This window comes from Sorghum bicolor, chromosome 2, assembly GCF_000003195.3.
Source record: "Sorghum bicolor cultivar BTx623 chromosome 2, Sorghum_bicolor_NCBIv3, whole genome shotgun sequence".
Classification (NCBI taxonomy): domain Eukaryota; kingdom Viridiplantae; phylum Streptophyta; class Magnoliopsida; order Poales; family Poaceae; genus Sorghum; species Sorghum bicolor.
Window position 1 is genome coordinate 2,029,258 of NC_012871.2, and position 12,851 is coordinate 2,042,108.

The 12,851-nt window shown below is 45.1% G+C and overlaps 2 protein-coding genes and 1 pseudogene across 2 annotated transcripts; 2 read left to right on the forward strand and 1 right to left on the reverse strand.

The window, feature by feature from the left end:
* On the reverse strand, positions 1-1,005 carry LOC8059908 (annotated as a pseudogene).
* On the forward strand, positions 991-2,873 carry LOC8059909. Its single transcript, XM_021452927.1, has 2 exons — positions 991-2,138; positions 2,532-2,873. Exons 1-2 carry the CDS (start codon positions 1,055-1,057, stop codon positions 2,561-2,563), a joined length of 1,116 nt encoding a protein of 371 aa, XP_021308602.1. The 5' UTR covers positions 991-1,054; the 3' UTR covers positions 2,564-2,873.
* On the forward strand, positions 6,660-11,361 carry LOC8084305 (heterogeneous nuclear ribonucleoprotein 1). Its single transcript, XM_002459258.2, has 3 exons — positions 6,660-7,084; positions 7,457-8,330; positions 11,054-11,361. Exons 1-2 carry the CDS (start codon positions 6,806-6,808, stop codon positions 8,321-8,323), a joined length of 1,146 nt encoding a protein of 381 aa, XP_002459303.2. The 5' UTR covers positions 6,660-6,805; the 3' UTR covers positions 8,324-8,330; positions 11,054-11,361.

The window sequence follows — 12,851 nt, forward strand, 5'->3', positions numbered from 1 at the left end:
TCAATTGACTTTCGGATCGGGCATGGGGAAGAGTCCCCCGCCGGCCACAACAGCCGCGCAGGGGGGGGGGGCGAATCCAAGCAGTTTCTGCAGAGGAAGTAGAGGAAGACCATGGAGCAGTCGGTGGGGTCGTTCCCGGGCAGGCCGCGGTGGTTCATCCGCTGGACGAGCGGGATGGGCGCGAAGGGAAGGTTGGTGACAGTGCGGCCCTCGAAGAGGGAGTTGAGGAGGCCGAAGACGACGGAGAGCACGACGGCGACGACGACGCCTGACTTGAGCTTGGCGAGCGAGAGCTCCTGCGCGGCCTCCTTGAGGCTGGTCTCGACGCGGTCCATCTTCTTCGCCCGCGACGAGGCGGAGGGCTGCACGGAGGAGGAGCCGGCGGCCCGAGAGGAGGAGGAGGAGCCGGCGCCGGACTTCATGGTGTCGAGCGGGCGCGCGGATACGAAGTTCCTCCACGCGCGAGGACGGAGTTTACCAACTTGGCAAATATACCTAGTGGATTTAGAGAGTTGTTGAAGAGGTGTTTTTGTGTGTTTTGTTAAAATAATAAAAATACTAAGTGGATTTGAGGAGTTGTTGGAGATGCTCATGCTAGGGGCACATAATGAGCACAAACTCAGAACGTTATGTGTGTATCTGGACGAGTTTAGAAGGGAGTTCACATGAAATTCACGCTTGATTTATTTGTTTGGTTCCGGTGGATGGCATAGGCACATTTGCAACTGTTTTTCTTTCGAGTAACATATTGCAAACTGTTGGGAATTTATCTTGCAATTTTTTTTTTTTTTTTTTGCGTCGAACTCTCTCTGGGTGTTGGAAATTTGAGTCAAGAATCAACTCTGGGCCCAGGATAATTTTATTTTAAGAAGGCACCAACAGTGGGCCGGTTGCTGATGGACCGAACGAACCGAGCCCATTACTCAGGTAATCTGGCCCTCTCCTGTCCCTCGACTTGTCTTCTTCTACACACCAATCGCCTCCCCAATTCCAAATCCTCCGCATCGCATCGCATCGCACAGCTCCGCCGACCACTGACTCCACGAGTGCTCCCATGCCGCCGCCGCCGCCGCCTGACCTGGTCCACGACGCCATCTCCGAGATCCTGCTCCGCCTCCCGCCGGACGAGCCCCAGTGGCTCTTCCGCGCCGCCCTCGTCTGCAAGTCATGGCTCCGCACCCTCACCGGCCCCGCCTTCCTCCGCCGGTACCGCGACTTCCACGGAGCCCCTCCTCTCCTCAGCCTCGTCAACGGGGAGAAAGCAATCAAAACAGGCCAGGGTCGCCGCTTCATCCCCACGACAGCAGTGCCTGCCTTCCTCATTCCAGAGTCCGACGACACCCCCTATGCGTGGCCGTTCGACTGCCGCCATGGGCGTGTCCTCCTCGGCATGTACCGAAGTGCGTGTTACCTTGTCTATGACCCTGTTACGGGCGACCGCCGTCGCGTGCCCGAGCAAGCAATCGGAATCCAATGGATGTTAATGTTCCGCAGTGCGACCGCAGTGTTCTGCGCTGCCGCTGGCTGTGATCACCTCGACTGCCATGGTGGCCCCTTCTGTTTGGTCTGCGTGTTCACCGACTACACGAGGCCTACTACTACCATGTCGGTGACCATGTACTCGTCGGAGATAGGCGTGTGGAGCGCTCCAGTCACGCTTGACAATGTTCCTTATGTGCCCTACAGCCGTGGTCCCCTCATTGGAGACGAAATCTACTTCGCTCTTCTGGAGGCTGCTACAATTGTCAAGTATGACTGGGCCAACAATTCACTATCTGTGGTTAAGCCCCAGCCACCAGCAATGCATGACGGCTTCGTGCTCATGGAGATGGAGGATCATTCTCTGGGCCTTGCTGGCATTGAGGATTCCACACTTCATCTTTGGTCGAGAAGAGTGAGTTTAGAGGGAATTGCTGAATGGGTACAATGCAGAGTCATTGATCTGGAGAAAAAGATGCCTATGGCGAACCCTAGCGACTCTGCATCAGTGGTTGGCTTCGCAGAGGGTGTGGACATCATCTTCGTCAGCACAGGTGTTGGATTGTTCCTAATGGAGCTAAAGTCAGGGCGAGTGAGGAAGGTTAGCGAGCCTGGGTGCTTCTTCAAAATCCTACCCTACATGAGATTCTACACTCCTGGTATTGTACTAACCCTTGCTTATCCTTTGGCCTTCTTTATCTTTGCCGCTTCCATATATTTGCTTAGTTGGTTTTGGCTTGTGAATCAACTGCTGATTGCAATTTAAACAGCGCAACTACAATATATGGCATTGAAAAACCAAACCTAATTGTTACCAATTCGTTGTCTTGGTGCATTGTTAAATACACATACAAATCTGTTGATCTAGTGCTTTCATGCTACTTTGTTTTGGATTTCTTTAAAAAAGAAAATTGACTGTTAATTTCTTGCATATCTTGAAGCTTTTATCTGGAGCGTGCTGTCGTTAGAAATATTACTAGCACATAACTTGTTGAAGTGCAAGTGCTGAGTCAGAAGTTGCTGATGAATGATGTGCATGTCAATTTTTTCAGATCGTTTGTTAGGAGTACCTGCTGATCTCTGATGTGCCACATGGAAGCAAGACATTGCAGAATAGACGATTCATCATCTTGAGTCTGCTGCCGTTGACTACCAGAGCTGCTAGTGTCAAGTTTTCTTTTTCTTTTCCGTTGAGCAGTTTAAGTAGTTTGAATGGTGCAAAAGACATTATGATCTGTTGTGGTTGTATATGATCCATCCTAAGTCTGCTGCCATTGAGTAGTTTTGGTGTAGTGTTCAGACATATTTGATTTACTGTTTGGTTAATGCGCATTTCAGCTACATGGAACTAATACTTTCTGTACTGCATGCCATAATCCTTTCTTGAAAATCAATTTTAGATTCAGTGTTAGTTTCGTGTCTTAAAGATGGTTGTCGATTAGCAATGTCTAAACTTTATGAAACAAAAAATTATATATAGCAGAGTCTGTCCTTTTTATACATATCACTGAAATACAAAAATTCTAGTCATAATTTAGGTTTAGAAGAAAACTTTTGTTGTTTGTGGATATATAGAAGAATATCTATGTAAGCAGGTATGGAATTAAGATGTTTTACTAGTAAAAACTTGCAAATCTCAAAGTGGCATGGGCTGCATGAAGATGTAGGCTGCATTCATCCTTTTATCTGTGGTCGAGGAAGGTGAATGGTGCAGAATTTTGTATATTCATTTAATCACCATTTTCACATATGTATAGATTGCCAGAATACTTATTTGTGCCTAAATGGTTACAGTGCCTAAGTGTTCACAAGATGCCTAAACATTTAAACTTTTGGATTCAGTATAGTATATGGCTCATCAAAGTGTAAATGGTGATTGGAGCAGTTGGTTATGAATTCTATCTGTGGTATCTTTTCAGACTACTGTAGTTTGTCATTGTTCGCAAAGACTCACTGATACTGTCTGAGCTGCCTCTTGACAGTAAGACCTACTCCCTATGTCTCCTATTGACTGATGTTTTAGCTTTTCACAGGTGCAGTAAAGGTTCCTTGAGTGTGGACGTATGTGTGTCCTGGTGCATCTGATCAATTGTGGATGTAGACGATCTGCTCCATTCCGAGAACGACATTTAGAGCGGGACGGAGGGAGTACATAACAGAGAATTCCAAAAAAGATGAATCCTTCATCTTAAGCCTGTTGGTGTTAGTTTCTCTCTGACCTACTAATGTCAAAAAGTGTATTTTCTTTAAGTTGTTTAAGTTTGAAGGTTCAGGTTATTGTGGTCCATCGTGCCTGTCTTTGAATTATCCTGACCATATAATTGGAAACTCGTATCTGAGTTTAATATCATCGAAATTGTGGCACTTGAATTATTCAACTTAGCGCTCACTCATGTCTGGTTTTCTTCTGCCTGAAATGGTGAAACCCACATTGGTCCTGCTGTCTGTAGTGTCCCTCTTGCAAGAGCCTTTCATCAACTGAATGCACTAGTTGATGAAGCATGGAGGTTCTAAGCTAAAAGGGGTAAAGTAGTTGACGCAGAAATCTTCTTTTTTTCCCTTACCTTCTCCATCCAGGTAAATATTTGGTGAGCAAGTGGAAGCGAGACCAGTTGGTCGACGCTTCCTGCGGTACCCCTGAGGTGCTGAGTTTGATCCTCACCGTGGGCGAATTTCTGGCCTCAGGGTAAAAAAATCCCCTCGTTTGTCCCATGCCAAAGTATAGGTCTGTGGTGCGCAAGTAAATATGATCATGATCAGTTGTGGTGGTGGTTGAATTTATCCTGTCATATAGATGACAAATTGTATCTTAGTGTAATGTTTCAGCCACTCAGCCATATTTCATTTACTGTTTGCTTAATGCATGATTCAGCTACCTGGATAAAACTCCGTGTATTCTATCATTATCCTTTAATTCCCTGAAAATCAATATAAGATTCAGAGTTACTTTCATACCAGCAGCACTGGCAGTCTTTTCAGAACATACTAGTCATAATGTAGTTTCAATATGGTATTCTAGGCATAATGTAGTTTCAGCAGGAAGTGGTTGTTGTTTGTGAATTGTGATTAGATGCAAGAACATCTTTAACAGGTATGGACTTCAAATGTTTTACTAGTATAAAAAAATTGGTGGAAAAATTGATGTCTCAAAAAGACATGAGCTGTGCCATGATGTAGGGCTGTAGGCTGCATTCTGGCCTTTATTTGTGGTCAAGGATGGTCAATACAGAGGGGGATGCAGCATGGGTGCAGGTCAGGGTCATCTATCTCGAGACAGTGATGCCCATGGCCAAACCTGGTAACGAGTGGTTCTGAGATTGTCGGTGTCACATCTGTGGGCACAGATGTCGGCATATTGACTTTTGAGCGTGTATGCCCCTAATACTGAACTAGTCCTCGCATACCTGTTAAACCTATATCTTATAACACCTATATGTTTACTCAGTTAAACCCTTCTGGTTTATGAAAACTAGGCATGCTGTAATTATTTTTATGCGATAGAGCAAATTGTTACTTGGCACTGGAAAACCTTCCTTTATTTGTGCTTTGAGATTTGAGTTGTTACAGATCACACAGTGATGGAATTGCTAAATATCCATTCAAGCTTGATGATCAAGTGTTATTATGTTACTTTGTTTCAGATTTTCTTTTTGAAAGACAATTATTTTACTGAGTTGCGGTATAGCTGAAACTCACATCTGGTGCTCTTTGTAAGCCTTTGGAATCAGTTGGTCATGAATTTTGTGCATATTCTCTTTTCAGAACGCTATAGGTTGTCGTAGCAAGCATTCTAGCAATGGTTCACCGTTGCATGAGGTGCCTCCGAATAGCAAGACCCTTAAATTGTAAGAATCCATCATCTTGAGTCTCCTATTGTTGGTTTATTTCGTAGCTGCTACTATAAAAAAAGTTGTTAGCGCAGTTTACCAGAAAAAATTGAAGGTTTAGTCCATTGCGATCAGTTGATGCTGTCTTTCTCGAATGAACCTGACCGTATCATGCATTGGAAAATTGTATCTGAGATACTGTGTTATGTTGGGCATGTTTCAGTGTCATTTGACGAAGTTACATTGAACTAAAACTCATGTGACATTCAATTTTGGTTTCATGTCTGTCTTGAAAGAGGGTTGCCTGAGCAGCAATTTGAGATTTCTTGGGCATGTAGTTGGAAACATGAAGATTTTTTTTCTTAGCTCAGTTTAGTTTAGTCCAATAGTGAGGGGGTGTTTAGTTCCTATTTTTTCCCAAAAAATTTTGGATTTTGGTTCATCATTTTGTAAAATGGAACTAAACACCATGCAAATTTTTTGGTAAAAAGATAGTTATTCTCCATTTTGGATTTTGGCCTGAAAAGACAAAAAAAAAACCCTCAAAATGAGCCTCAAGAGGCTTCATGAGGACAATAAATTCTGCATTTTGGATGGAACTAAACATGACTCTGAAAATTTTGACATTTTGGATTTCATTACTTCAAAATAGTTGGCATTTTGCATTTTAGATTCTATGGAAACTAAACACCCCCTAAATCGATGAATATAATATGCGAAGAACAACTTTTGGCAGGTATTGTCATATGTAACTCAGACGTTAACTAGAAACTTTGGAAATCGATGGCTCAGTGAGTCTGTGGTACATGGAAGCACATCAAGGCTATGCCGCGGAATGAAGCAGCTCGTGCTTGTAGGTGTTGACGTGTAACTATTTTGTGATGAACTGGGCAAGCTGCGTACAGTATTCTGGTTCTGGATTCCAATCTGCATGCGGCCGTGCGAACTGGGTGACGACGGACTGGGCCTTTGCAGTAGTAGTCTGTCTGGGCGACGATGGGCTGGGCCTGCGAGTCCTAGGCCTGGCTTAGAATCCAGCCCAACGAGAGCCTCCAGGCTGGCTGGCTGGCTGTTCCGTTACGCGTCCACCACTGACCCTGACCCAGTCAAATCAAAACCGTGGAACAACCACCACGTCACCGGTCCACCGCATCCGAGCGTCCCAGGCGGGGCCGCTTGCGGTCAACACGGATCCCGCCTCGGTCAACGGTCCCGAGTCCAAGTCCAGGTCCAAGTCCACTTCGACCTCCCCACCCCACCGGAACGGCCGGCCTAATAATCCCCAGATCCGACGGCCCCCGCTCCCTCCCCGCCCGATCCCCGCCGTCCGTCCCACGCTAAACCCCCCCCGTCGCCAACGAACAAATCAAATTGAACTCGGCACGCGCACACGTCCGCGGCCGCCCGCACACCGCCAGCCAGCCAGCCAGCCAGCCAGCCAGCCGCTCCTCCCTCTGCAAAACCCTAGCGCCCTCTCTCTGTCTGTCTCCTCGTCGGCGATGGCGGCTTCTGCTGGTCCGGCGGCGGCTGCGGTGGGAGAGGAGGAGGCCGGGGAGAGCCGGAAGCTCTTCGTCGGCGGGATCCCGGCGGGGGCGCAGGAGCCCGAGCTGCGGGCCCACTTCGCGCGCTTCGGGGAGGTGCGCTCCGTCATCGTCATGCGGGACAGGGAGACGGGACACGGCCGCGGGTTCGGCTTCGTCGAGTTCGAGGACGAGGCCGCCGCAGCCGCCGCGCTCGGCGACGGGGACGCGCCAAGGCACTTCCTCTGCGGCCGCATGGTGAGTCTCCGCTCGCTCCGATCTGGGCTTGTTGAAGGCTTGCTGCTGCGTAGGGGGTTCTGGTTCTGGTGGCTCTGAGCTTGGTCGGCGTTGTTCCGCGTAGATTTATACTAGTATATTGTATATGCTTACGACGTTGGTAGATATAAATCTGGGACGATTTCCAAATCTGATATAGGGTCATGCTTCGGATAATTGTTGGTATTGCTGTCCGGTTGACATGTAATCGCTTCTTGTAGGCTCACCATTACATCTAAATTGCTTTCTTTTTTTTTTTTTTGCTGCCCTCCGACTTGGTCTTTGATGGAGCTTTCACTTAGATTTGGACGCCACGTGATGTTATTAATTTCTGATGGTTGGCCTTTCTGATAGGTGGACGTTAAGAGGGCAAGGACAAGGGCTCCGCGAAACCAGGGCGAGCAGCACTCCCAGCCTCAGCAGGCTGAACAAGGCCGGGGTCAGGGGAACCAGGACAATCAGTCCCCCGCTGCTGGTAACGGTACCGCGGACAGCGACAACAACGTGAGCTATGATTCAAAAAAGGTGTTCATTGGTGGTTTGCGGGATAACATCACCGAGGAGGAGTTCCGGTCTTACTTTGAGACGTTTGGCACTGTAACGGATGTCGTGGTGATTTATGACAGCGCGACGAGCCGGTCGAGGGGGTTCGGTTTCGTCACCTTTGACTCGGAGGAAGCAGTGGGAAAGGTGATGCGGCAGAGCTTTCATAACCTAAACGGGACCAAGGTAGAGGCCAAGATTGCTATCCCCAAGGATGAGGCGTATTACCGTAACAGAGGCCGTGGCGCACGTCCCTTTGGTGGGAGGGGCCCTGCTGGCTATGAAGGCTCCATGTACCAACCATACAATGCTAGATATGGCCCATACAATGGCTACATGCCACAACCTGTTCCTGCCCAGCCCTACTTTCCTGCCCCCTATTTTGCTGTGGGGGCCTATCCCTATGGGAGTGGATACCCAAGCCAAGGCGTCATGACAAACGTTCCTGGCATGATGTCAAGGCGGATTCCTCCGGCCTATGGAACATATCCTCAAATGTATCCAGGGTTTAACCTTCTATACAGAGCTGGTTATGGTGGTGCAGCCACTTCTTTTCAGCATGGAATTAATGGTGGAAGTGATAACAAAAAGGATCAAACGAGTGTAGATATGCAGCAAGTTGACAACACTTCTAGTGTTGCGACAATGTTGGAACATATGAAGCTAGGTTCACAATGACTTTCAGGTGCGTGTATTCTGATACCCTACTGGTTAAATTTTATCACTTTTTACTGGTAGGAATTACTGCAATACCCCTATTTTTTCACCATGGTTATTATATGTTGCTTGAAATTGATAGAACATGCGAGTCTTTCCATGATACTAGTGCATAGTCTGCCAATTTTTTTATAACATTTTTGTCATTTGGATTTGCATGTTTGCATTAGTTAACTGAAACTGGAGCGGTTATCCTGATTCTGCTATCTTCAGCTATGATTTTAAGAATCCAAAGTTCTTCGAATATAGTGTTGCCATGGTGAATTCTACCAATGCATCTTGGCACCCTAAACAGTTACTATACTCTGCATTTCATGCTATTTATTCAGTTAGCTATAACGAAACAAACGTTGACATCTAATTTACAGTTCAGTGTTTGCTTTCAATATTTGAGATATTGGTTGGCAGTTCATACAGCAGTGAATTTGGTTTATCAATTGGCAAAATGATATTTCCTTCACTGTCTGGACATGCTTTCAATATTTGAGATATTGGGTGGGTTCTAACTGTTCCGAAACAGATGCAGTTGTCCAGTTTATGCATCATGCCCTTTTTTGTTATATTTGAGTCCTGTACATCTTTCTTTACTGCATGAAAATAAAATGGAATAGTTTGTTTCCCCATTTGTCACATTCAGTGACATTTTCATGTGTCCTACTTCTGGTTATCTACAAATTTGATTAGATTAAAGTATTATTATATATGCTTTATTCTTTGTACAGAGGGAACTATATAGTTTGACATAAAAGGTGCTTCTTACTATAGGAGTATAACTGAACCAAAATACTCCCTCTATCCGTGAATAGAAGGTGTAACTACTTTTCTATTTAGTCCGGGAATAGAAGGCAGCCGAGTCTTGGCATCTGTTCGACTGAGCATGCAACATTTAGTGCTGCGTCCCTAATCTCCTTGGCGCTTGTTCATGGGTGCATGCAACCTTCCTTTTGCACGGAAGAACCAATGGGCTGGCAGTTGCTGCATGCACAACATCTAATTAATTAGACCTGGAGCTGAAACGCTCTCCTTGGAAGCCACAACAATTAACTCGTTTATTGGTTTTTGTGATAAAGGAGATGCGCCTTCTATTCATGGACAGAGGGAGTAGCTGATGTTGAATATTTTAGGTGGATGCACTGAACATGTGGCTTATGGAGTAAAGTTATTAATTAATAGACGATTCTGTGGTAATCTGTTTTGCAAAATTGTATCCTGTCGCGAGGTACTAAACTGACTATGGGAAGCTGAAGCTTGGGCTTAAGGACCCTATTTCTGTTTGGGATCCTAGTTTTGCTGGTGCTTAGTTAAGCTTGTGGTAGCTCCAGATAAGGCAAAATTGCTGCTGCATTCAGTCTGTTTCTGTTTTGGATCTGTGAATGTAAGGCATATTTTGTTTTGTTAGAACAGCCCTTGACGAACTGTTATTCTCTTAATTTGCCCTTTTATGATACAAACTTTCAATCATAAATAAGTACTTTTGAATACAAATCTAATGTCACCAATTTGGTATCCCTAAAGTTATATATTGGTAGAGTAATTGTTGGTCAAAGGCTTATCCTAATGCAGACAGAGGGAGTACATAATTATATCACAGACACGCCACACTTGTTCCATTGTTGCTTATAGTGACATATAAACAAGAGAGTTAGTTCCGTGCATTCATCTGGTTAGATTTCCATGTCTTACCTTATTTAAGTGGAATACTGGATCAATCATTTGTTGAGAGAACCTTAGAATAACAAAGTTTTTAAGAGCTTGGTACTGAAGTTGGGTGCTTGAAGATGCAAAAGTTTGCAAGAAAGCCAATTTATGTTTATGTTGTGATTCAATGAAATTTAGTTCACCAACTGCTTGTATCATGTATTTGGAATTTTGGATTGTTAAGGTTTAGATGTCATGCTATCTGTTTGTTTAGATGTCATGCTATCTACTTGTTTAGATGTCACAATATCTATTTGTTTAGATGTTGTTACATAGCATTTTGCATGATATAGGATGGTAGCTCTTTGAACTGCAGGTATGACTATAAAGGAGATGTTTGCTCGTTTTCCCTGTAATCCCTAAAACCAGCTCTCTCTAATAAACCTATCATCAGCTAGATTGACCCTGCCTACTAAAAGAGGGATTCCCAGAGTCTTCAACTGAAGAAGAAGAAGAATACTTTAGACTCATGCCAGCCATAGATAGACTACCTCTCACCCATTCTTACCTTGGAATGTAAACAAGGAGTCTTGTCTTGGGGAGAATCATTCCTCATTGCCCTTGGAAATAAAAGAGCTTCAAAACTGGATTGATCCTTGTTGCTCAATGATACACCACCGATTCGATTAAGGGGCCAACCAATCAGTTTATGACATGTGGCCTCACGGTGCACAGGCCAGATTCACATTGTTGGTTCTTAACCGTTTAGTACATTGTTAATGCCTCTGAGGTTGTCTTGTCATGGTTGATGTTGGCTATAGTCCATTACTAAAACCATGATGAATTTGATCCCAGATGTAAACACATTAATCTGGACAGTTCATCTGGTCTTGTCCATGCACCCAGTATGCTAAATGCCATTCTTGTTAATCAGCACAATTCACTGCATCCTTCTCTAGATACTGATGCATTCAGGGTAGGTTTTGAAGTTTCTCATACTGTTGATGCTCCTTTAAAGTGTAAACCACTAACTGATGATCTTTTGTGAGCCAGGACTATTACTTCTACAATGATGACAGTGGAGTACAACAATTGTTTGGGAACCCGCAACTGTGAAGACTTGAGCTGAGATTCTTTGGTTGACAAGTATATCATTAGAATTCTTCAACAACTTACCTACCATTCCTCTTCCTCCTGCCTGTAAACTGAAAGCATGCAAGTTGCTGGCTGTTGACCTCACCCCTCTCCTCTTGTACCAATGTTTAAATTCTTATTACGTCATTTAATGTATCTGAATCAGACTATTCAAATTCCGACCCTGATCGCCTGCCTGCTCAACCCCGTTTGTTTCTGTTTCTGTTTCCGCAATGTCGAATCCTCGGTTTACTGGCTGTTTTGGCAGATTGTTACCAAATCTAGAATCATCTGTCACGAATCTGGTGAGTTGAGCTTGTGCATATATATATCATGTTGGTTGATGGTGAGCATGCTGGGCCCGATCGATCTATATGTGCACTGATTAAGATGGATGCGCATGCACTGAAGTTCCAGATGTGTAAAAGAGTGGTGTTTCATGAGCGTCTCTCACTGGTCTGTTTGATGTGCAAAAAGGCCAGAGGGTGGAGGGGTACTTGCTGCTACAGGTAGTTGCTGCTGCTGCAGCAGCTCTAGTGGTAGTAGTAGAGTAGTAGGGGTGCTGTTGGCATGTGAAGGCCCACAGAAGAATGCCACAAACAAAAGATGTACACCCACAAGGCAACCAGGGGAGTGAGGAATGACCCCTTGTCATTCTTGTCGCCGCAGGGTCTCGTCCTCATGCGTGCACTGCCCATCTGCATGCCATGCCATGCAATGCATGCAGCCGAGGAAGAAGCCCAACAAGGCATGGCCAGGTCCTCTCCTCTCCTCTCCCATGGTAGGAGTAGATGGATAGGATAGTGTAGGGTAGGGTAATGTAGGGTAGGATTAGATAGATAGATGGATGGATGGATGGATGGATGTATGCTTTAAGATTGAAAGGATGATGTGAGAGATGCTTGATAGATGTTTGACACTATAATGTCTTGCTTGGGTGTTGCCTTGTTGAGGTGACACCATGATATTTAGTGTGCCACACAACTTGATTCTGATTGATTGCAACTTTGGAGACTCCCTTTTGGTCACTAGCCAGTAGCCGGCCAGGCCAAGGCCAAGCACATTGTTTTTTTTTTCTTTCTTTCTTTTGGAGCATGCCTAGTGTTTTCTTGCATGCAGAGGTGAAGCTTCTTTGGAGGAGGCAGGCAGGGCAGCTTGGACACAAGCTGCAAACAGGGTATGATGGCCACAAGCTAGCCCACCCCCATCCTCCTTACTCACACACACACCCCTCTGGAGTATCTATCATCACTCCAAAGGTTAATATTCCCTCTTCTTTTGATGCGCAGTTAGGTAGGGTAAGTTTTCTGGAAAAAGATGCAGGGGCGGGCAATGTTTTGTTTTGCATGCTAGCTCTCCCTCCATGCAGAGCAGGGCAACCCGGCCCATCTTGTGGTCTTTTTGCAGCAGGTGTGTGGTTTTGGTGGAGCAATAGCAAATCTACAAATGTGCTTGCCTTTGCTTTCTTGAGAGCAAATAAAAGTGCAGCGGTTATCTTAGGCAATGAGTGTTACTATGTACTAACAGTAAAGCCTTTTGTGCATTTTGAGAATGCAAGAAAGTTGTGCTGACTGTGTTTAAGTAGCATCATACCTCAAGTCTAACAGAGATCAGTGTGTAGTAACCGACATAAGCATGCAGAATATGTATGAAATATACATCTAGCACAAAGTAGAGATTATCCATCAGCTTTATTATATATTGAACTTCAATTCAA

Excerpts from the sequence above, each read along its gene's own strand:
- LOC8059909 (XM_021452927.1), top strand. The coding sequence starts at position 1,055 with ATGCCGCCGCCGCCGCCGCCTGACCTGGTCCACGACGCCATCTCCGAG. Across the intron at positions 2,139-2,531 it reads CATGAGATTCTACACTCCTG|ATCGTTTGTTAGGAGTACCT; the intron begins GTATTGTACTAA and ends CAATTTTTTCAG.
- LOC8084305 (XM_002459258.2), top strand. The coding sequence starts at position 6,806 with ATGGCGGCTTCTGCTGGTCCGGCGGCGGCTGCGGTGGGAGAGGAGGAG. Across the intron at positions 7,085-7,456 it reads ACTTCCTCTGCGGCCGCATG|GTGGACGTTAAGAGGGCAAG; the intron begins GTGAGTCTCCGC and ends CCTTTCTGATAG.